The 24,131-nt window shown below is 45.7% G+C and overlaps 1 protein-coding gene and 1 long non-coding RNA gene across 2 annotated transcripts; one reads left to right on the top strand and one right to left on the bottom strand.

The window, feature by feature from the left end:
- Nucleotides 1-230: 230 nt before the first annotated feature.
- LOC121202743 (uncharacterized) lies at nucleotides 231-15,550 on the bottom strand. Its single transcript, XR_005898617.2, has 4 exons — nucleotides 15,070-15,550; nucleotides 1,904-2,138; nucleotides 1,567-1,814; nucleotides 231-1,263 (listed from the first exon to the last, which is right to left on the bottom strand). It is a non-coding gene; the product is annotated as an uncharacterized LOC121202743 (long non-coding RNA).
- LOC114869710 (tripartite motif-containing protein 16-like) lies at nucleotides 8,546-10,742 on the top strand. The gene has a single exon (XM_029174141.3). The coding sequence runs from the start codon at nucleotides 8,778-8,780 to the stop codon at nucleotides 10,455-10,457; it is 1,680 nt and encodes a 559-aa protein (XP_029029974.1). The 5' UTR covers nucleotides 8,546-8,777; the 3' UTR covers nucleotides 10,458-10,742.
- Nucleotides 15,551-24,131: the final 8,581 nt, after the last annotated feature.

Raw genomic sequence — 24,131 nt, forward strand, 5'->3', positions numbered from 1 at the left:
TGCACAGGGAAAACTGCAGACGCGTCGGGCAGCGAGTCGCTGGTTGATGAAACCCGGTGCTCAGTGTGTGAGCGGCACAGGCGGTGTCTGTCTCAAGTGTTTGCACAGCTTGATTAGATCATACGTCTGCAGAGTAGAAGCGAAACATTCTTCCGTTTTGCTGCGTCCTCGATGTGCAGGTCCTCGGAGCCAGCGCTCCCCACCCCACCCCCCGCCGCTCTGCCCGGCCTTTAATTATCCCCACCCTAATAGCCTATTACCTTGATAAGGTGTGTTCTGCAATCAGAAGCTGCGAGATAGCAGTTCACCCGGCATTCCTTGAGTCCGCCTTCATCTGAACTCCTCCATCTGCTGATTGACTGACCGTAATCAGCGGTGGAACGCTGGACGCTCTACTCCTCGGCCCAGCATCCAATCACATTCAGACCCAGCTCCTGAAAATAGAAGGCGGACGACGTCGAACCATCACATTCATCCGTCACATACTGCCGCATGGCTTCATTACAAATCAGCTGCCTCCCTGGTGATGCATTCAGGGAACATTCACAGCAGAAAGCAGAGCCGGAACCTCAGTGGCAGCAAGTGACGGTCATGTATCTCAAACATCGTCCACACAGAAGAGACTTGATGCTTTTTTTAAGGTACAAACAAAAATCCTCATTGATGGATGGATAAAAAACTTAAGTGCTTGGAGGTCCCGGTGCCAGTCTGCCCTCCCACAGAGACCCAGCGTTCTGACAGAACCCACACAAGCAAATATGTGCACACTAGCAGGCGCTAATAAGGGACATGAGCCAATTCTGACAGCTGTGTTTGTGTGAGATCTTTGGACTGAGACCTTAACCAGACTGCCTGCCTGCGCCGAAGCCAACGCCAGCACAAACACTGGAAACAGTGTAAAAAACAAAAAAGTGTAAAAAACACTACAGCGATGACCAGACAAATAAGTAAAACGTTCCTTTTACTCCCAACGATAAGGAGCAATACTTCGAGCAGCGAGCCATCCTGTGAGACTGAGAGGCTTGAAAATGGCAGCGGTCTGTGGGAAGGTCACAGCCTGTGCTCCACGCATCCATTTGAGCTTTTTGGCACAGCGATCCGCTCTGATAATGGCTGCCTGGAGGGGGCCCTCACTGGATGAATGGAGCCGCTTTAATCTCGGGGTGGGACACCTCTGCGACCTTGTCGGGAGGTGGCCCAGGTTCTGGGTGACTGACGAGACTCCCCTCAGGCGCGGCCCCAAGCACGGAGCACGCTCTTCCTCTGAAACAGGACAAACAGAGGCCGGGTCTCACTTCTTCAGCTTGTGTTAAACCAACAACAATTCCTAACTAGAGATACAGCAGTTATTCAGATGCAAGTCAAAGAAGAGACAAAATCACAGCAACCACAGCCCAACCTGAACACATGCAGAGAGGAACTACAATGAACAACCTGACGAGCACAATCTGGGAAGAACTGGTCCCTGAGAACCAGGTGTGGGCGAGTGAAGAGAGAGAGAGGAAAAGAGTGAGAGATCAGGAGAACGAACAAAAGAGGGGCCATCATCACTCGTGTACAACTCACATGTTCATGTAATTATTCACGTGATGAGCATCATGTGAAGCAGTTTCTTCAGACCTCCACATCTCGTTAGTTCTGCTGATGGTCAGTCTGAGGTTCTGTCCATCTGGCGTCAGGTGTGGATGCAACTCACCTTCAATCAGTGTCACAATTAATGTCCAGTGGTAAAGCGGTACAGACCTGGCGGCTACTGGCTCAGGAAGCTCCGGTCCGGGGACGTAATCCTCAGGTGAGCTGTTTAATTTTGACTGCTGGATGCCAAATTCAACAGGTAAACAAACAGGCACATATGCCCACGCACATGAATAATTAGAAATAAACAAAGCCGACAGCCACTTACCCTCTGGTTCCCCGCCAGGTCAGGCTCTTTAACTATTCCCCGTCCATTTCAGCCGCTTATTGCAGAAAACCACTCCCTCACTCGTTCTCCTCTGTGCAGTTGTTTGTTATATGATTCTTCTCTCCCACAGGACGGGTTCTGGCCATTTAGCAAACCCATTAGAACCTATTGTCTTGAGAGCGGTGACCGGTCACAACAGCCTGGCCTAATCAGAGTGCAGGGAATTCATCACCATCTGAAGGGAAAAAAGCTGTTGATACCATTTGTTTCTCTCACACTGGTCCGGAGGCAGAAAAGCTCACAGCTCAACTAAATAGCTCCACAGGGAGCGAGGCCCAACTCAGCTTCTCCATATGTAGGCTTTCAAAATAAGGGACATAATAAAAGCATCTCAGCTCCTCAGGAAATCTATACAATGAAAACAAACTTAATACATTTCTTCTATATTTCTTGTACTTAGCACAGGCTCCTCTCTCTATCCCAGTCTTTATTTTCCTCAAATCCTTTCTTCTTCCCCCAACTTCTTGAACCAAAACACAGCCTAATATCAAAGTAAGACAACTCAAAACCCAGTGCTTGGTTCTCAACATTTCTATTCTGACTTATTTTGCAAAGATGCTTAACAATAAAGATTGATGCAGCTTTATCTAACACGTTTCAGGTCATTAAACTCGTCTGTAACAACTTCCACAATCAGCACCATGTACACAGGCAGCTCAAGTTGAGCTAATCTGTATTTTTCCATCTGTAGCTGCCACATCCGCCACAGACACTTAGGCTAATTTGATTTTTCCAATCACTCAGTGGCAAATTGCAGCAAAGCGAGTTAGAAAGTAAGAGGTTGCAGCAAGTGCCGTCAAGTCTAGACCGAGACAACGAAGCTCGATCATGGAAATACGAGTCAGGGAGAAACAAGCGGGGTCACTTCAAACACAGCCATCCAGACAATGTTATTAAGCAAATGTACCATGGCCTTGAAGATTTGACATTAGTTTGGAGCAATGTGAGGTTAAATACAGCCAGATGTTGAATCAAAGTGGAGCTGACAGCCCATTTGTCTTCATTTTAATTACAGGACGCTTAATTACTTTTTACTAATGTGATCTGTTTTCTAATTTGGTTGAATGAGCTCTGAATCTCTTGGTTTAATTTATTGGAGTTTCTATCTGGTGGATACAAATATGTCGACCTTTATATCAGTTGGTATCAGCCACGTTACACTTGACTCTGTGGGTTTATAGAAACCAACCACAATGTAGTCACCCCCCAAAAAAACTTCATCAAAATGGACCTAAAAGAATATTATAAGATGAACTGGAGTCCTCATTAGATGAAGGGTTTGGAAGAGGTCACAACATCTGATTAACTGCTGGAAGGATTTAAAATCTGGCTGCTAGCTTAGTGCCTGAGCTCATGGTCCAATTTTCCACATGGCTGCTGTGGAAAGATCCCGTAATAACTGCAGTGAGATTGTGTTTTACATCACCGGGACGGTGTCTTACATGTTGGAGCTAATAAGGTAGATTTGCTCCATGATATAAAGCTGGGTTTGACTGTAGACCATGAGCGGAGCCAGAGGAACCCAGTAATATTCACCAGTAAAGAGTCCAATAGGAACCAAACTCATTTACTCACTGCAGCCCGTTGAACATGAATCCTCCAACAACCTGTGACAGCCGGCCGACAAAGAGCGCACAGGTGAGGTTCAATCCCCGCCCCGCTGCACCAGGGTGCGTTGGATTTATGAATCAGACGCTAGAGGATGTCATATGTGCAACTGGGTTCGTTTGTCTCATACAGCGTTTCCACCTCCACAAGAGATATGAACATGCCTCAACATTATCGATTATATTTCTTTGAAACATGATTGTTATTACGAGGCTTCAAATGAACCAGCTGAATGATTCAGGATCATTTATGTGATGGGCAAAGTTCAGATTGTTCAGAGAATGGCTTCACTGAAATCTAAGTGCTTCTGCTGGAAAGTGTGTTCTCTCCCACATCAATCGATTTATTCAAACACCTGATACCACAGAAGCGTGTGCTGCACCCGTGCAACCGCCGTAACAGGTGAAACCCTGCCTTGCCACAAAACAACTGATATCTGTGTGGTCCTGAACTCATTAACTGGGTTTGATTCCTGTGATTTCTTACTTCCATATTTCAGCCTGAAGCCAGAGTCTATTTTTTTGTCCACCCTGCTGCCTAACTGTCCAAGTTGCTCCATTAGTCTTGTTTACTGTACATGAAGGCGTGAAACACGTCTGGCCTGAAACAGCTCCAGGGCTGAGTATGTGCAGTCGATACAGGACTGGTTATCTAAAATGTAGATTCTGGGAAATTTCTTTCACATAAACTCAGAAATAATGCTGAGGAAGCTTCACCAGGGTTTTCCAGTGTGCAGCAATCAATAGATGAGAAGGTGAGGGTTGAGCTTGTGTACACACACACACGTGTGTTCTCTCTGCTACTGTGCACGTGCTTGCGACTGGCGGCCGTTTTCACTTGAAGTGAAATTGCATTTCTGTCATCTGTGCATTAATTGACATAATTTCCACTGGAGGAGTAACTGTGCACCTCGGGCAGTTACATCAAGCGCTGCGTTGTTGCACAAATGGGGCCGGATTGCATTGATTTTGGGAAAAGAGGCTGTTTTAAAAAGGCTCCAAACGTGCGAGCGACACGAAGTCCGATGATGTAACAGAGACACGGGCAGCGATGACGCAAGTGAGATGTGGGAGTGTGAAAGACCTGAATGAAGCCGCGTCGTCTATTTTTGGTACTTTACAAATATGAGGACAGGAAAACAAAACTTTACCACAAGAAAAAAGGATTTTTTCCATTCGTTCTCTTCCTACGTTCCTTTTTTTCGAACGCATCCTCTGTCGTCATCAGCAACAGCACCAGCAGCATCAGGTGTAAATGTGGTTTAGTAAAACCTGGGACTCTGTTGTTGTTGTTTTTAACAGAATTGTATCAGTAGACTATAGTTGTTAGGACCTGCATCAATATATATAATCACAACGTAAACATCCACTTTTGTTTAAGTGGTTGGTTCCTCTTCGTCCCAGGTCGATCATTTTCTTTGTATTTATTTCAATTGTTCAAGTAATTGGAACAAAATGCGCCGATTAAAAGCACTTTTGAAATCAATAAACAATTCTTCTCCATCAGCCGATACAACAGTGAAACACTTGTGTTGTGAAACCGGTCAGACGGTGAACGCATCGACTCAAAGCAAGTCATGCAACCAGTGAGTGAGCGTTTCAATTCGAAGCGTGTGTAATATCAGCCTTCATTAAATGGCAGCAAAGCGTTTCTTTACAATAGTCCCCGGTTGCTTCTTAAAGTAGCAGCTGCATCACAGGGACCGAGGAAGCAGACGCTTTAAATCATGGACCGTTCAAATCACAGACGTGCTGTAGTAGGTGGATAGTTGGCAGCAACGACAACAGGAAGCTCGCAGCATAGATTTGCTGCGTGGACAAAAAAGGCACGATTGTGGCCTAGAATGAAGACTGGCCCCGCCCACTGCACAAACAGGGTTTTAGCAGGAAGTGGTTTCTGTATGGTGATTCAGGTCAGTCCACCTGCTAACACATCCAGATATTACTGCAACAAATAGAGTCACTTTACTGACCTCCATTTAGTTCAATTACATCCATTTTCTTTAAGGATGAATGGCTGAACAGACCTTCTGTACTGGCCTTCGCCAAAGTTGTGCTAAATAGAAATGATTAAAACGACAGACACTAAATACAAGGAGGCTTAGACCAAACCCACACCATTTAGGTGCAGGTTTCCTGAAATCCTGGTCCTGAAGAATTTTATGTTCTGGCTCAGAAAATGTTTTTTTTTTGTAATGGTGGCTTACACAACACCAGCGCCTCCCTGTCCTACTCCAGTAGTGACTCCCCAGCAGACAAACCACTCACTGTTTGCTCAGGGGCAGCGGAGCCTGTGCCGTCTTCTATCATCAGAGACCCTTGGTCTCTTTTTACTTACTCTGCTTCCAACCCTTTGAACCAAGTATTGGTTTAGTCATTAATATTTATTCCCCTTTACATCACTTTGATGGTGAAGCCTTTTGAAAATTTTCATTTGGTTCTGAGCCAATAAATAGCGTTGACGTTATTTAGTGGTTTGTGGGGACGTTTACTCTGCGTTACTCTGTCCCTGTAGAATGTACGGGACAGTCTCCTATAGTGGGTCATGGTCTCTGCTGGTCTTCGCAGTCACACACAACAAAGCTCCTCCTGGGCCACAGGAGACATTATGCAGCAGATGGTGTAATTCTCCCTTTGACTAGTAAACCAACCGATGGACCTGCGCATCCTTTTACTCTATGTCGTAAATTGGTCAGTATGGTTGAGAAAGTCAAATATAATTTGAAAAAAAAAAATTATCTGCTTTAGTGTGTTTAGTGATAAAAGTACCTTTCAGCAGCGGTTTGTTTGGATAGGTGGGGTTGGAATTCCCCATGAAGTAAATGGGTTTGCCTGAAGGTAGGTTCACTCTGAGGGAGTGAGGTACAGTATTTAAGCAGTGGGGTTTGGGAAGTGAAGAAGAGGTGGAGTAAAGATGAAGGACCCAGTAAAACTAAAGTAATTTCTGAGACAAGGTTGGAGACATAAAGTATGCGAGGGTATTAAGTGACGGTAGTTTGTTGAAGGTGAAGGTTGTAAAGGTGGTTAAAGTGGGGGAGAAGCAAAGGAGTGGATGTAAAGGGGTTATGAACGGAGTCCCGGTAGGGGTCAGTATGGAAGTATTGGTAGGCCATTTACAACGTAATTAGAAAAATGTAGTTTGTACTAGAAGACTGACAAGAGAAGTGAAAGGAGTGGAGACCGGTAGTGGAGTTTGATGGTGTGGAACTGCCTCAAGAAGTGTTTATTGGGTTTGTTACATATTCAGTGATAGGTGGTAAGGCCGCCGCCGTGTCTGCTCTGGGGAAAGGCCCGTAACAAATCATGAAGTTTGCGGTTAAATTGCTCACACTGACCATTCCCTTGTGGGTGATATGGGGTAGTACGACTCTTTTCAACCTTATAGATTTTACACAGTTGATTGATCAGTGCACTCTCGAAGTTTCGACCTTGATCTGAATGAATTCGACTCGGGGGTCCAAATGATTGAAACCAATGCTTCACCAGTACCTCCGGCACTGTACTGGCCTGCTTGTCCTTAGTCGGGACAGCCTGTGTATACTTGGAAAACACTTTGGTCATTACTAATGTGTTTTTTCTACCATCTGTCGAACGCTCCAACACCGTAAAATCTATGGCTAGAATTTCATAGGGCCACGATGCTTTAATACTCCCCATAAATGTTTTAACCTTTGGCTGAATAGCTTTGGAAAGAAAACACCTTTCACAATCTTTACAATTGTGAACACCCTGTCAACACACTAATTTCTGTCTGCACAATGGGAATTCTCTCACCCTGTAGATCTAACTCGGGAGCCTCTGCATGTCTTAGGTTCTCATGCTGACGCGACAAAGCATCTGCGTTGATGTTTTGGGAGCCCGGGCGATACCTTTTTGATAGATCAAAGGCAGCCAGCTCTGAGACCCATCTCTGCTCTGTAGCCCCTAGTTTCGCTATCGCCAGGTGACTTAACGGATTGTTGTCTGTGAATACTGTACAGCGATGGCCTAACAGGTATTTCTCTAAATTTTCAGTTACAGCCCATTTCAGAGCCACCAGCTCCAGTTTCATGGAGCTGTAGTTGTTCATATTACTATTACTGATAGTACCCGGAACCGCTGCTCCCTGTACTGAAGGGTTTACAAAAAGCCCTTAGTGGAACACGGCACACACTGTCATGCTGAGGGTTAAGGCACCGCAATACAATTCACACGTGATTAAATAAACCCCCCGATCGGCCTTTTAGCACGATCAACGGGCCAGGCTACGGATACCCACAAGGGACGGCTAGGAAAATGGCTAATGCTAAACGACACAAAAAAACAAAAAACTAATTATACAAAGAAAAACGTGGTTAGTCCACCCTTACAGAACATGCTCCAGCATATGACAACAGGCCATGCAAGGCTGAGTGGACTAACCAAAGAAAAAAAAAAAACTTAAAAAAACCCAAACAGACAGCAGGAAACAGCGATATGCCGCAACAGCAATCCCTGCAACACACAATAACGAAAACTCAACATTTAATTCAAACCTTAATAAGTTTTCCAATTTTAATATTTTACTTTAAAACCCCTCTAATTAGAAGTACCTTCCCTGTCAATTACCGTATACACGATCGTTGCGCGTCTCCCTCTGGACACCACCCCACTGACTGCGTGGCTGCCCCACAAGCTCCAGCGACATTACAACATAAAAACAACAAGACTTCAGTTTGCTAAAACCATAACACTGCTAGCGCTCAAATCCACAAATCCCTCACCCTGTGCAGCTCCCACTCACGTTCCGACCGAAACCAGCGTCCTTTCCTTCGAGAACCATCAGTATGGTAGTATTGGTATCAGTATAACACCTGCAAGCTTCTTATCACCTCCCTTCCCAATCAGAGAGGCGCTAACGTCACTCACCAGGTGACAGTGACTACATCTGTCTACTTTGTTACTGTAATTACCGCTTGTTGTCACCTGTAGCTCAGAGTTGCATTGCAAAGTGGTACAAAATAAACTATGTTTATGTTATTTACAGTTCAGCTTGGATTTTATTTTATGCGCTGCATAGATTTGCTGTGTGAAGACAAAAATGGAAAAGTGTATGATTGCGCAAGCGTTTAGACTAGAATGAACACTGGCCTCCACCCACTGCACAAACAGGTTTTATAGCAGCTCAAATGCTTTTAGCTAAAAGAAAGTGAAATTGATCTGAGACTCATTCGCTGCGAGAGAGTAAAATGGCTCAGACAAGAGTTCAGTTAAACCAAAAAACCTTCTCTTGTTCCATCTGTCTGGATCTACTGAACGATCCAGTGACTATTCCCTGTGGACACAGCTACTGCATGAACTGTATTAAAAAATCGTGGGATGAAGAAGACGGTAAGAGACTCTACAGCTGCCCTCAGTGCAGACAGAGCTTCACACCGAGGCCTGTCCTGGTGAAAAACACCATGTTAGCAGAGTTAGTGGAGCAGCTGAAGAAGACTGGACTCCAAGCTGCTGCTGCTGATCACTGCTATGCTGGACCTGGAGATGTGGCCTGTGATGTCTGCACTGGGAGGAAACTGAAAGCTGCCAAGTCCTGTCTGATGTGTCTGGTCTCTTACTGTGAGACTCACGTCCAGCCTCATTATAATTCCTCTGCCTTTGAGCAACACAAGTTGGTGGAGCCCTCCCAGAAGCTGCAGGAGAACATCTGCTCTCGTCACCACAGAGTGAAGGAGCTTTTCTGTCGTACTCATCAACAGTGTATCTGTCATCTCTGCCCTATGGATGAACATAGAGGCTACGGCACAGTCTCAGCTGTAGCAGAGAGGACTGAGAGGCAGAGAGAGCTCGAAGGGAGTCGACAGGAAATCCAGCAGAGAATCCAGGACAGAGACAAAGAGGTGAAGGTGCTTCAACAGGAGGTGGAGGCCATCAGTCGCTCTGCTGATCAAACAGTGGAGAACAGTGAGAAGATCTTCACTGAGCTCATCCGTCTGATGGAGAAAAGAAGGTCTGAGCTGAAGCAGCAGATCAGATCCCAGCAGGAAACTGAAGTGGGTCGAGTCAAAGAGGTTCAGGAGAAGCTGAAGCAGGAGATCACTGAGCTGAAGAGGAGAGACGCTGAGCTGGAGCAGCTCTCACACACAGAGGATCACATCCAGTTTCTACACATCTACCCGTCACTGCCAGCACTGAGTGGATCCACACACTCATCCAGAACCAACACCCGTCCTCTGAGATACTTTGAGGACGTGACAGCAGCTGTGTCAGAGCTCAGAGACCAAATACAGGAGGTTCTGGGGACGATGTGCACAAACATCTCACTGACAGTGACTGAAGTGGAGGTTTTGCTGTCAGGACCAAAAGCAGAATCTAAGAGCAGAGCTGGGTTCTTCAAGTATTCCTCTGAAATCACACTGGATCCAAACACAGAAAACAACTGGTTATTATCTGAGGGTAACAGAAAAGTCACATATAAGAGTCAACAACAGTTTTATATTCATCATCCAGAGAGATTCACCAAGTGGCCTCAGGTTCTGAGCAAAGAGAGTTTAACTGAACGTTGTTACTTTGAGGTGGAGTGGAGAGGGAAAGGAACGGTGTTTATAGCAGTCACATACAAGAACATCAGCAGAGCAGGACGTGGGGCTGAATGTGGATTTGGATTTAATGATAAATCCTGGGCATTAATATGTAACAATACCGGTTATGAATATGGTTACAATAACATTGTCACTCCAGTCTCAGGTTCTCCATCCTCCAGAATAGGAGTGTACCTGGATCACAGAGCAGGTCTTTTGTCCTTCTACAGTGTCTCTGAAACCATGACTCTCCTCCACAGAGTCCAGACCACATTCACTCAGCCTCTCTATGCTGGACTGTATGTTTGGGGTCATAATGCCACAGCTGAGATCTGTAAACTCAAATAGACTAAAGTCATTTAAGATGCAGGTTAAACGTGACCTTAGCTTCATCTTGTAATCCTTCTTTTTCATTAGTTCAGTTTTGTTTCACGCAGAAAAATACAAGCGTAACTAAACTCGTCATTACAAACTATGTGAGTAGAATCTTTACGTTTATTGGTAAGATGTGTTTTTTTTCCTCTTAACTGTTGCTGTTAAATTGTAATTAATTACATTTTAAGACTTAATGTACAGTATGTGGGATTTGTTGGGTTTAGTTGTGTACAGTAATAAACCTTAACTTGTAAAGTACCTTGAGATAATTTTGCTGTCATTTGGTGCTATATAAATAAAATTTATTGAATTTAAAAAAAATGTATTTGATCACTAAAACCTTCACTAATCTGGTTGTGTCCAGATGTTGCGCCTGTGCTTGTAAGATGGATGAGGGTCCTCATGCTGCTCTGATGACGCCAGCAATTTGAAAGTTAAAATCGGATGACATGCTTCAGACTAGGACTGCAACAACAAATACACAAATCAATAATAATCGACAACGAAAATAAATGGATTTATCGATATCGACATTAACGCAGCCGCTGGCGAAATGCTGGAAAAAAACAAACCAACCGCCACCAGGAGAAAGGCTGCGCCCTAATTCCTTCATATGAGCATTAAATATTAAACAAAGACAACGTTAACCTGCAAGTCATACAAAGCTCAGCTGGTGGTTTGTAAATACTACAGCGACACAGGAGAACATGAGAATGAAACACTGGTGTCCCGGATGTAGCAGCGGGAACAAACACTGATTATCCATCACGATGAAGACTCTTCATTAAGTGCCGCTGAGTTTAAACTTACTTTGTTCCTTATTCTGTTCTGCCACTAGCGTCAGCTGGCTGCATCATCTCGGTCGCTACATAGTTGATGTGTTTTTGTCTTGTACAGTACCTCTGTCACCTTGACGTGGGTTATAACACGTTCTCACACAAATACTGAGAGACAAGGCTGTGGATCAGGTCCGGTCTTTACTGTCATTCCTTAACTCTACATTCAAGTGCATTCGCCCCTCTCTTGCGCCCTCAATGGCCCACACCATTATTGCGCACAGATTAGAGAGAATACAGCGACAGAACAGTGCAGACACTAAATGTAACAGCAGCATTAAAATATGACAACATGGATTTTAGTGGTTGTCACCATTGCCTCAGAGCCAGAAGAAGCCCAGGAGTCTCTGTGGAGTTTACATGCCAGAGGAGGGAGGCATTGGCCACATCTGGAGCCCCGCAGGTCTGAGAGCGACGGCAACGAAAGCAAATGTAACACTGCAGTGGGTTTTTCTGCTTCACGCTGCAGGCAGCGCTCCAGAGCGGTGGTGACGGGTCAGGGTGCCATGTAATGGTTGCTTACACCACACCAGCTCCTCCCTGTCCTCCTCCAGTACCGACTCCCCAGCAGACAAACCACTCACTGTTTGCTCAGGGGCAGCGGAGCCTGTGCAGTCTTCTAGCATCAGAGATAAGTCAAATATAATTTGACAAAACATGTTATTTGCTTTAGTGCGTGTAGTGATAAAAGTAACTTTTCAGCAGCGGCGTATTTGAAGAGGAGGGGTTGGAATTCCCCATGAAGTAAATGGGTTTGCCTGGAGGTAGGTTCACTCTGAGGGCATGCGGTACAGTATTTAAAGGTCCATGCATATGCAAAATTCCCTTTTTGGACATCCTGGTAAGTTTATTTGACTCCCTGGGTCACATTAAGACACTCCTGGTGTGTTAGAAGCACGCCCCCTACTTATTTCACATTTTTGAAGTTTATCCAATCCGGTTCAAGAACCATCGTTTCAAATTTTGCGGACTGGATATGTCTGCATTCGCGCTGACCAATCACAGAACCAGCTTCGCCCCCCCCAGACAAACCTGGACCCCTAAATGTACCTGAAACTCCAGTCACAGGCAAAGAAGAAGAAGTCACTCACTGCGCAGTCTACCATAGGAGGTGGCGCTAAAGCACCTTTCAGTTGGTTGCCACCCGCCATTTAAAAGACAAAAGAAGAAGAAGTCACTTAGGTTGAAAAAGCTTGCTGCTTCCCCAAACGTAAGTACATGCTTGATACTTATTTGATGTATGTACTCCAGACGTTTCTCTGTTTATAATGTAGCTTTCCTCCTGTGTAAGGAATGCTAATTGCTAGAACCGTTGAATCTAACAGCTACAGTGACAGAGAGAGACAGTGTTGCAAGGTGCTGACACGCAATTTGGATGAGTCCAAGCCTCTCCAGCATTTGTCCGGTTCGAATCGTGTGAAATATGGTACTGAGGTCATTCACTCCGCTCACATTATAGCTGCTAGCGCGATGGTAGCGCAGCGTTAGCGGCTAGTAAGTAAGTTGTGAGAGTCAGCTGTGTTTCTAATTACTACCGAGCCTGTCATGTGTATGTTGTAGCCCGAGTAGACCCGTGAATTTGGGTTATTGCAAGTTCTATCTAAATCTAACATGTGTGTTGTTGCTTATCTAGTCAGCTACTGTAGCTGTAAACGTGACGTGTTTTTTTATACATTTAACAGCAGTATGATCATTTGTTGGCCAATATGCAGTTTTATTTGACAGATATTGGATTTCACATTTCAGTAGTTGTGGTATTCATAATCTGATCTATATTATTGTCTATGTATTTACTCTGTATGCAGTTGGTCAACTTATTTTGATATTTTAGTCTGTTGATGGGTAATTTGTAACTCTAGTGTTATGGTGCAGATTATGTGGAAAATGTGGTTGAGACCATCTTCAATAAAGTCCTGCTGTATTCAGGTTGTTATATGGAGGACCTTGTGAACATCCCGGCCCTCTGAGCAGAATTTGAGCAACCTGACAGAAAGGAGGTTTATTTCATTAATGTCATGCCAAGATTTAACAAACCAGCACTATAAAATAAGTTGAAAACATGTTTGCTCCTACCCGTTCATTTTGTGGTCTGCAAATTGAACTGTGATGGTAACTTATCCAACATTATAGTACTGGTGCATTGGTTGACAATAAAGTTGGCTTTGACAATACCTAATGAGGGAAAACAGACAAATGTTTTATAATATTTCAACTTTTAATGAGGTATTGCCACAAAAACAATAATTTAGGTATTTTACAGGTGGTCTAAGTCCAACATAGGTGCCTTGTCCCTCAGGAAACACTGCCCTGATCCAGACCAGGGAAGGTGGGATGACTTGAACTCTTCGTCCTAGAAGTCCCCAGCACCAGCTGACAAGACTTCTAGGCTAGATACCTGCAACAACTTGAGATACACACAGACATAGTACTGAAAAAAACAATAACTACATTTCTATTAGTTATATATTAGCACTTGATATATCATACACCTTACTAAAAGCAATTAAAAAAATATTAGGTCAATATATATACAAACAAAACTATGATTGTAAACCAAAGTTCCCAGGTACAATATGATTAATCTGTAAATAGTAAAATGTTCAAAAGTTTTTATGAATTTCTGAGATACTGATTTATTCCATGCATGTGTAATTGTCTGATATACTGTATATTAAATGTGTTCTGTAATGAATACACATTCAATCATACTGGCTCCAGTCCTAGATCTTCAACCATACATGACAGTAGGTTTGGTAACTGGTTCAGGCGTGTTGAGGTAAGATTTAAGTAAGTAAGTTATGAATATTCTGTTGTATTAATTCAGGCAGCTAATTTGCAACCATTAGTATTAGCGTTAGCAGCTAATCAAGTTACGTATTATATAAATCAAATTAAATTAAACATGAATCTGCCAGTTAGACGTACCTTGCGCCAGTCGGAGTTTAACCACTTCAACAGCCTCCTATTCGACTTTAAAGTCAGATTTGGATCAAACATAAGGTTGAACTTCACTACGAAGACGAGTCAGCCAGTGTCACTGTTACAATGGATTCAGTGACCGTGACGTTTGATTCCCACGGCGGATCACGGCTATGCGCTTCCTCAAACGGGTGTGACGATCAGTTTAGCTTCCGACACACTCTGAACATAGAGCGTTGTGGACGAGAGCTTAAAACACACATTTTCAGACGGGCCGTGTGGGCGATCTACAGCGCTTTTTGGCATGAAAAGTTACAGACACCTTACTGAGACATCAAGTCTAATTCTTTAGCAATGTGGAGCATGAAAAAAGCGTGTGCATGGACCTTTAACCAGTGGGGTTTGGGAAGTGAAGAAGAGGTGGAGTAAAGGAAGGATCCAGTAAAACTAATGGAATTTCTGAGAGACAAATGTAACCCTTTTACCACCCGGCTCGTTATGAAAAGGGAATAACTAATAGGTGTTATTGTCCGTTAAACATTAAAATAATGAATGGGCAAAAGAGACATTCTGATGTATATCAAACAGTCTAGAGTCAAGTATGATTACCGCTTTACCAAATGTTTATAGTGCAAAAAACAATACACACCTTAAGTAAATATAACCATAAACGTACCCAGTCAAACATACAGATAATATTTTTAACCACAACAGTTAATCTCACTATGAACTGAGCGTCGCATTCAGACCTGCGTTGGCGCGCGTTGGAGCTCATTCCCATTAAACATATTTCCTTCTTGTTAGTCTGAATAAATTGTATTCAGTCTTACCACCCAGAACTCCATGCCCCGTCGTCCTCCACGCAGGGCGAGCGGTGAATGTACGCCGACAACTCCGTCTGCTTCCTTTCTGCACGCAGGTAGGTTGCTCGGACACGAGGATGCTAGCGCTAGCGTTAGCGTTAGCGTTGAATTCTCTCCGTCGTCCCTGAAAACTCAGTCTAATTCACTCCCTTACAGCGAGGGTCGTTCTCCAACTTCCACTGGGCAGTAAGCAGTCGTCCAGGCCTACTGGAGATGACTTTTAACAACTTTTAAAACGCACTCGTGTCGGTGACATCCTCCGTCCTTTTTCGATCTCTTCCCGCTCCTCATGCTCTTTACTTCCGGCTCTCTCCCTCCCGTGATACGTTCAACGTATCATAAAATAATAGGGAATTAATTATCTGGGTATTTCTATCTTGTAAACAAAACAAAAAATAAAGAAACTCCTTCTGAGAAATATTTGAACACTCAAAACATAGGTTAACTTTTATAATAAAGTTATAAACCTAATTATTTCTCAATGGAATATAGTACAAGCAACATTTTGATAAAACATGTACATCAAAGATATCGCACGGTGGTGCGGTGGGTAGCACTGTCGCCTCACGGCAAGAAGGTTCTGGGTTCGATTCCCGGAGGCGGCCCTGGTGCCTTTCTGTGTGGAGTTTGCACGTTCTCCCCGTGTTTGCGTGGGTTCTCTCCGGGTTCTCCGGCTTCCTCCCACAGTCCAAAGACGTGCATTAGGTTGATTGGCTTCTCTCCATTGCCCGTAGGTGTGAGTGTGTGAGTGACTGGTTGTCTGTCTATGTGTTGCCCTGCCCTGCGACCCGTCCAGGGTGTAGCCAGCTGGGATAGGCACCCCCGTGACCCCGCACCAGGGAGTAAGCTGTTAAGAAAATGAATGGATCAAAGATATTAACAATATTCTAATTCGTTGAAAAATCAGATACACAAAGTTGAGAGATAAAGTACGCAAGGGTACAGGGACAGTAGGGACAGTAGTTTGCTGGGTGCCTTTTTGTGTGGAGTTTGCATGTTCTCCCCATGTTCGCATGTGTTCTATCAGGTTTTCTTCCACGGTCCAAAAATATGCATTAGGTTGATTGGTCACTCTGAATTGTGTGTGTGTGTGTGTGTGTGTGTGTGTGTGTGTGTGTGTGTGTGTGTGTGTGTGTGTGTGTGTTGCCCTGCGATGGACTGGCGACCTGTCCAGGGTGTACCCTGCCTCTCACCCAAAGTCAGCTGGGATAGGCTCCAGCACCACCCGTGACCCCGCATGAAAATAGGTGGTAGAAAACGGATGGATGGATAAATGGATAGTTTGTTGAAGGTGAAGCTTGCAAAGCAGTTAAAATGAAGCAAAAGCAAGGGACTGGATGGGAGGGGAAGATAAACAGAGTCCCAGTAGGGGAGGGAGTGGGCGAAGAAGAAGACGTTAGTGACTTTCATAGTTTTCTCTCTTTTTTCACCATCTGAGCATAGCTGGGGGAAATGGGAGGAAGTGAAGGATGATTTGAATGAGCAGGTCAGGAAGTACTGGCTCCAGGGCGTTGCAGTGGAAGGCAAGAACGCTACGAACACAGCTGTGTGCAAGGTGGCACTACGACCTACGTGCCACCTTGCACACAGCTGCGAAACCGTGGCGCTAATAAAACCCTCGTTCTCTAACAAACCGGTACGTGCACCTGGCCACATCCGCAAACCAGGTCGCAGGGGAACAGGAGAGACCTCAAATGCAGGACCCAAACACAGAATTAACGATTAACATAAAACGGTTTATTCAACACACACATACATTCACTGCAAGGCAGGACTCGGTTCCAACACAAACATGCAAGAACTGAAACTCACTCCTAAGCAGGAAACCTAAACACTACTACTTCGACAAACTAAAATACACTCCGTTCCAAACGGGCAAAATCCTAAAACATGGAAACACAAGACAATCACTCAAGACGACTCGGGACTAAACTACAGCACGGTCTAATACGGCTAACTAAATAAGCTCTAAAACTAAAAACGGGCAAAACTGACCTAAACATGGAACATGAAGACACCAGACACTCACAAACCTCACAACAGGGAACAACAGGACAGGACATCAAAGAAAACCAAAACTTAATTTCAACAAAACTCCTCTCTTTAACTCACGTAACTTGTGTAGCTCCCAAGCTACAACCGTGAACCAACAAAGGATGACACGAACAGCACAACTTAAATAACACTAGGAGGGTCCACTAATTACATAGACAGGAAATTAAACTCAGGTGATGACCCACACCACAGACACAGCAGCGGCGCCGTGGCTGAATGTCACAGAAGGGAAATAGGACACAGAGCGTTGTTTAAGCTTATAGTGTATGGGGTGCCAAATGTAAAAGGAGCACCTATAACTAGTTTTCCCACATTTAACTAAATGACACAACATGTTTTCTCACATTTAGTTAAATGTGCAAAAGTCTAAATGTAAATGTTAAATGTAAATGTTAAATGTTAAATGTAAATGTTAAATGTAAATGTTAAATGCTAAATGTTAAATGTTAAATGTTAAATGTAAATGTTAAATGTAAATGTTAAATGTTAAATATAAATGTTAAATGTAAATGTTAAATGTAAATGCTAAATGTTAAATGTTAAATGTTAAATGTAAATGTTAAATGTTAAATGTAAATGTCAAATGTTTGCCGAGTGTAAACTGAATATTCATGAATGGGCAAGTAGACTCCATCCCTACCCTCAAACAGCGCTGGTCTCAGATCAGAGACGCGAACTCAATCACCTCAAACAGTGCGCACAAACCCTGCCCACATCTGATCTGGAAACTTTTGTTTTTAGCCTGGACGTAACTTCGGCTAGCTAGTATAGTTAGCCAACTAATTCTCCACCGGCGCCACAGAAATATTCTATTTAAACCTACTTGACTCCTCATTAATGGTGTTTACGACAGAACGGCAGTTTGAAGCGGAGCCTCAGCCCGCACACCTGCCGTTACAGCCCGTTCAATCTCCCCCAACGGGAGGGAGTCGGAGCTGGCGGCCATGATTGCTTCGACTTCAGGCTTCTCTCCAGTATTTTCGTGCACCGATCCAGAGTCAGATGTGGGCGAAGCTATGCTAAGCTACTGTTTGACGTGTTTGAGTCCGCGTCACTGATCTTAGACCAGCGCTGTTTGAGGGTAGGGATGGAGTCTACTTGCCCAAGCTGTAATGTTAAAAACCAATGCACAAATACTAAAACATTGTTTTAGACCTTTTCAGGCTATAAGAACAGAAGTTTAAACTACGGCACTTGCAACTGTGCTTTTACGGTGTATTGAGCTGTCTTACAATAGCTTGGCATCAGAACATGACCATTATAAGCCATAATGCAAGAAACCAATGCAGAAACACTAAAACATAGTTTTGGAGCTTTTTAGGCCATAAGAACACTAGTTTCAACCACGGCATGACCATTATAAGCTGTAATGTTAGAAACCAATGCAGAATCACTAAAACATTGTTTTGGAGCTTTTTAGGCCATAAGAAGACTAGTTTAAGCCACGACACTTGCAACTGTGCTTTAAGGGAGTATTAAGCTGTCTTACAGAAGCTTGGCTTTAGAACATGACTATTATAAGCTGTAATGTTAGAAACCAATGCAGAAACACTAAAACATTGTTTTAGACCTTTTCAGAATATAAGAACAAAAGTTTAAACTACGGCACTTGCAACTGTGCGTTTACGGTGTATTGGGCTGTCTTACAGTAGCTTGGCATCAGAACATGACTATTATAAGCTGTAATGTTAGAAACCAATGCAGAAACACTAAAACATCGTTTTGTAGCTTTTCACTCCATGAGAACAAACGTTTAAAGCACAGGATTTGCAATTGTGCTTTAGGGCGTATTGAGCTGCCTTACAGTACCTTGGCCATATTGTAAGACACCAATGCAGAAACACTAAAACATCGTTTTGAAGCTTTTCAGGCCATATGAAGACTAGTTTAACGTGGAGTGTAGAGGGACAGAGGTTTTTATAGCAGTCACATACAAGAACATCAGCAGAGCAGGATGTTGGAAAGAATGTTTATTTGGACATAATGATAAATCCTGGGCATTTATATGTAAAAATACCAGTTATGTTTATTGTTCCAATGTGGTGGAAATTTTCCGTAAAGAAGTAGATGAGAGAGAGTTGTCCTTTTGTGTGATTTATTGAAATAATAAAGAAAATAAAAATAATGGGGAAAGCAAATAAAAAGCATGGATGTTGATCGTGCACATCAACAAACCAAAAACCAGCTGGGGAGATCATTGCACACACCACAAAGGTGTGATGCAAAGAGCCCACGATCCTCAAGTTGTCTCTGCCTTTTAACCCCTTTCTCTGGCTCTGGTGGAATGTCTCTCTGCAGCAATGGAATTGTTTGTGCCACTTTATCTGGCTGTGAGTGAGAATGTTTGCTTTCTCACTTCTGCATCGTCATGTCTTGTTATCCAAAGGAAGGAACACCGAGCTTCCAAGACAAGATGCATTCGCTTTAACAGCCTTGGGTCTGGTGGGGAGTCAGATAGGATGGAGCCAGAGTCCGGGTGTAAAAGACAAACATATATCATAAATTATTAGTCAGTCAAATGGAACATCAGATGTTTAGACTTGATGTACGTCAGGGCACAAGAGATTAGTTGTTTGTGTAAGAATGTTCCGTTCAGTATTGTACCTAACCAGCACATGACGAGTGTGTTGGATAAGAAACAGCACTAAGGTAAAATTTTTCATTACATTCCCCCCTTTTGATTACACATTAATCAAACACTAAAATAATAAAATTTTCAAACATTGCATTTTGTAGTAACAGCCCTTACAAATGAAACAGTAAGTGTATTACAGTAAGTCAAAATTCAAAAAACACCTTAACATAAAATGCAAGTAACTTAGGGATAAAAGGTTGTGAGCTGTTTTTGGTGGGTAGTTAAACAAGAATAACCTCTGTATGAGCATGTGAAGAAAATAAGCCCATAATCATATTTGTATCAGATTATATTTTGTGATCAGATAGCCTAAGACCATCGTCAAAGTCATTAAGTGAATTAGAGTTGGGGTTTTTGAACATAGTGCATTGTGTCATTTGATACAAGAGTGTTGCTGAGGTCGCACGCATGATGAGACCTCTAACCAGTGGGATAACTTTCGGATCTTTAATTGTACATTTGCGTGTAGAGCGAATAGGAGATTCAGGGATTTAACCAGAATGATGATGCATATTTCCGCTTGTGTTGTCTTTCATCTGTAGATGAAGGATAAAACATTTTTGCAGCAGTGAATAAAGTGATTGTGAGCAAATTAAACACCAAGTCAACTTCAGGATATTTAAACTCAGTGTAAAGTTACAAGGATACATCATATGATAAAGGCAATAATCCAAGTAACATTTAACAACTTCCACAGAGCATCAAAGTGTGACAAGCGTCTGTGGAGTCTGTAGATGGTAAAAGACTCTCCTTCTGCTAGTTTACCAGCTTCAGTCAATACAATCAACTCTGCAGCCTGAGCAGAGTAGTGTCTTAGCAAAGCGCCAGACTTCAAGACGACCTCTTGACAGTAACGTTCAGCATGTTGAGCAAAGTGGTGTTGCATGTAAGCCATCGGGCTGTAGAAAGATGTGATCTATTCCAAAAAGAATCAAAGTATGAGGACAAAAGAACATAAGTCGTACAACCTGATTTCTCATCCACTGTTTGAGTGAAAGGTCGCGTAGGGTCAGATCAAGAAGACCCAAAGTAGGAGTCGACTGAAGAGCAAGCTTGAGGTCAGTGAACGTCGTTCAGCCTCAGACGTCCACGTGAGACAAGAAGTGGACGATGAAGACGTCTGCATCAGAACCCTGAGTGGGGCCTCAAAGACAGTAAAGTTAGGAACGAAAGTCCTACAATAAGAACAAAGACCTAGAAAAGACATCAGCTGTTTTTACGTGCACGGTTTAGGCAGGTTTCAAATTGCTTCAACTCTGTTGGGTGAGATGGATTTGCCATCAGCTGTAATTACAATGACCCAGAAAATAACCTTTGTCTGAACAAAGTGTAATTTAGACAGGCTCTTTGTGGCCTGTAGCATCCAATGTTTCTGTATCTTAGTGGTGTCTGCAGTAACACCATCTATGGTTTCCTTTAAGAGGCTGTTGTTGTTTACATGGTCTGTGGTCAGATTTAGGTGTGATGACCACTGGTTCACATCCTCTGATCGAACCTACATCATGTCTGTGTCAGGACTCGGGCAGGCGGCGGACCCACATGCACAGCACGGAGGCACGATTATGATAAAACACAGGTTTATTAGATACGGCAGAGTCAGGCAGTCCAGGTCATACACGGAAGTGTTCAGTGAGCGGTAAACAAGGGAGCAGGCAATCTCTGATTAAATGTCCAGGCAGGGTTCGGTACACAAGCAGGCTCGGTAAAGGTACAAACGGGGATAAGGCAAACTCACGGTCAGGTAGTTAGTCCAGGTTCTTTTACAGGCAGGATACACGGAGCTAGGCAAAACAGGAACAGGCACGAGGAGCACGGAACACGGAACACGAAAACACGGGAAACACGGGAAACACGGGAAACACGGGAAACTGGGAATGCTCAGGAAACACGCGACACTGATGAAACACGACAATCTGGCACTGGGGTCTGTGAGTGGTGAGGCTATATACTGGTACTGATTACTGATTGGTAACAGGTGTGGATACTGGGAACCGGAGAGTGACGACTGGGTAAACAGGAAGTTTACCCAGTTGTTAACAGGAAGTTAACAAAATAAAACAGGATGTGGCATGACAACAAGACATGGCGTGACAACAAGACATGGCGTGAAACTTGACAGTACCCCCCCCCCTATGGCGCCTTCCACGGCGCCCACGGAAGCCCCCCCCCCCGAACCAGGGCGGGCGGAGGGTGGTCCCAGGCGGAGGGACCGAATCCCTACCCCCCAAGGCACACGAGCAGGGTGGGTGGAGGGAGGACCGGAGGAGGGCCAAAACAAGAGTCCAAAGTCCATGAACAGGAAAAACATGAAGTCCAGGGATTCCCTCACGGGGGGTGAAGGCGTGGCGAGATCCTGCTCAGCCGCCGCTGAGGCAGAGGGGCACACCCAGTGCCCTTGGGCTGGGCCAGCGTCCACGGGGATCCCCCCGAACGGCGATGTCCTCCTGGCGGACGCTGATCCAGGAGGCTGAGGAGTCGAGGCGGACGGCGCCGCAGGAGGCAGCGCCATCCAAGCAGCAGGATGCGCCGGGGGCGAGGCCACCAGTCCGGCAGCCGAGCCAAGGACGAGGCAGGAACCAGCGTCGTCCTCCTTGGACCACCGCGACGAGAGACAGGAACCGGCGGCGTCCTCCTTGGACCACCGCGACGAGAGACAGGAACCGGCGGCGTCCTCCTTGGACCACCGCGACGAGAGACAGGAACCGGCGGCGTCCTCCTTGGACCACCGCGACGAGGGACAGGTGTAGGTGCGGCCGGAGCCGGGCCGCCAGGAACCGATGCAGGTGCAGCGGGAGCTGCGACGGGCGCGACCCCCTCCTGGAGGTCCGCCGGGACTGCGGCGGGCGCGACCCCCTCCTGGAGGTCCGCCGGGACTGCGGCTGGCGCGACCCCCTCCTGGAGGTGCGCAGGAACTGCGGCTGGCGCGACCCCCTCCTGGAGGTGCGCAGGAACTGCGGCTGGCGCGACCCCCTCCTGGAGGTGCGCAGGAACTGCGGCTGGCGCGACCCCCTCCTGGAGGTGCGCAGGAACTGCGGCTCCGAGGGTGACAGGGACTGGAACGACCTCTCTCGGGCCGACAGGAAGGAGGACTGGAACGACCTCTCTCGGGCCGACAGGAACGAGGACTGGAACGACCGCCACCGGGCCGACAGGAACGGGAACGCCCTCAACTTGGCCGACGGGAACGCCCTCAACTTGGCCGACGGGAACGCCCTCAACTTGGCCGACGGGAACGCCCTCAACTTGGCCGACGGGAACGCCCTCAACTTGGCCGACGGGAACGCCCTCAACTTGGCCGACAGGGACAGGAACTGGAACGACCTCAACTTGGCCGACAGGGACAGGAACTGGAACGACCTCAACTTGGCCGACAGGGACAGGAACTGGAACGACCTCAACTTGGCCGACAGGGACAGGAACTGGAACGACCTCAACTTGGCCGACAGGGACAGGAACTGGAACGACCTCAACTTGGCCGACAGGGACAGGAACTGGAACGACCTCAACATGGCCGACAGGGACAGGAACTAGAACGACCTCAACATGGCCGACAGGGACAGGAACGGCACCTACTTGGCCGACAGGAACAAGAACGGCATCTACTTGGCCGACAGGAACAAGAACGGCATCTACTTGGCCGACAGGAACAAGAACGGCATCTACTTGGCCGACAGGAACAGGAACGGCCGCAACATGGCCGACAGGAACAAGAACGACCCCTAACGGATCGACAGGGACTGGAACGGCGTCAACATGGCCGCCAGGGACTGGAACGGCCGCAACATGGCCGCCAGGGACTGGAACGGCCGCAACATGGCCGACAGGGACTGGAACGGCCGCAACATGGCCGACAGGGACTGGAACGACCCCTAACGGATCGACAGGAACTGGAACGGCGTCCCCTCCGGAGCTGGCATGACAGCTTACAGCTGCCGAGCTCGACGGGGAAGACGTCGGGCCTGATTGGGTGGAACTAACAGTTGTCAGACGGACGGTGCCCTCTGACTGGGACAAGGACTGAGCGTGACTGGACTGAACTGGGACCTGGACTGGGCTCGACTGGACTGGGCTCGACTGGACTGGGCTCGACTGGACTGGACTGAAACCTGGACTGGACTCGACTGGAGCGGGGCTCGACTGGACTGAGACCTGGACTGGGCTCGACTGGACTGAGACCTGGACTGGGCTCGACTGGGCTGAGACCGGGACTGGGCTCGACTGGGCTGAGACCGGGACTGGGCTCGACGGGGCTGAGACCGGGACTGGGCTCGACGGGGCTGAAACCGGGACTGGGCTCGACGGGGCTGAAACCGGGACTGGGCTCGACTGAACTGGAGAC

Source organism: Betta splendens, chromosome 14 (genome assembly GCF_900634795.4).
Source record: "Betta splendens chromosome 14, fBetSpl5.4, whole genome shotgun sequence".
NCBI classification, from domain to species: Eukaryota; Metazoa; Chordata; class Actinopteri; order Anabantiformes; family Osphronemidae; genus Betta; species Betta splendens.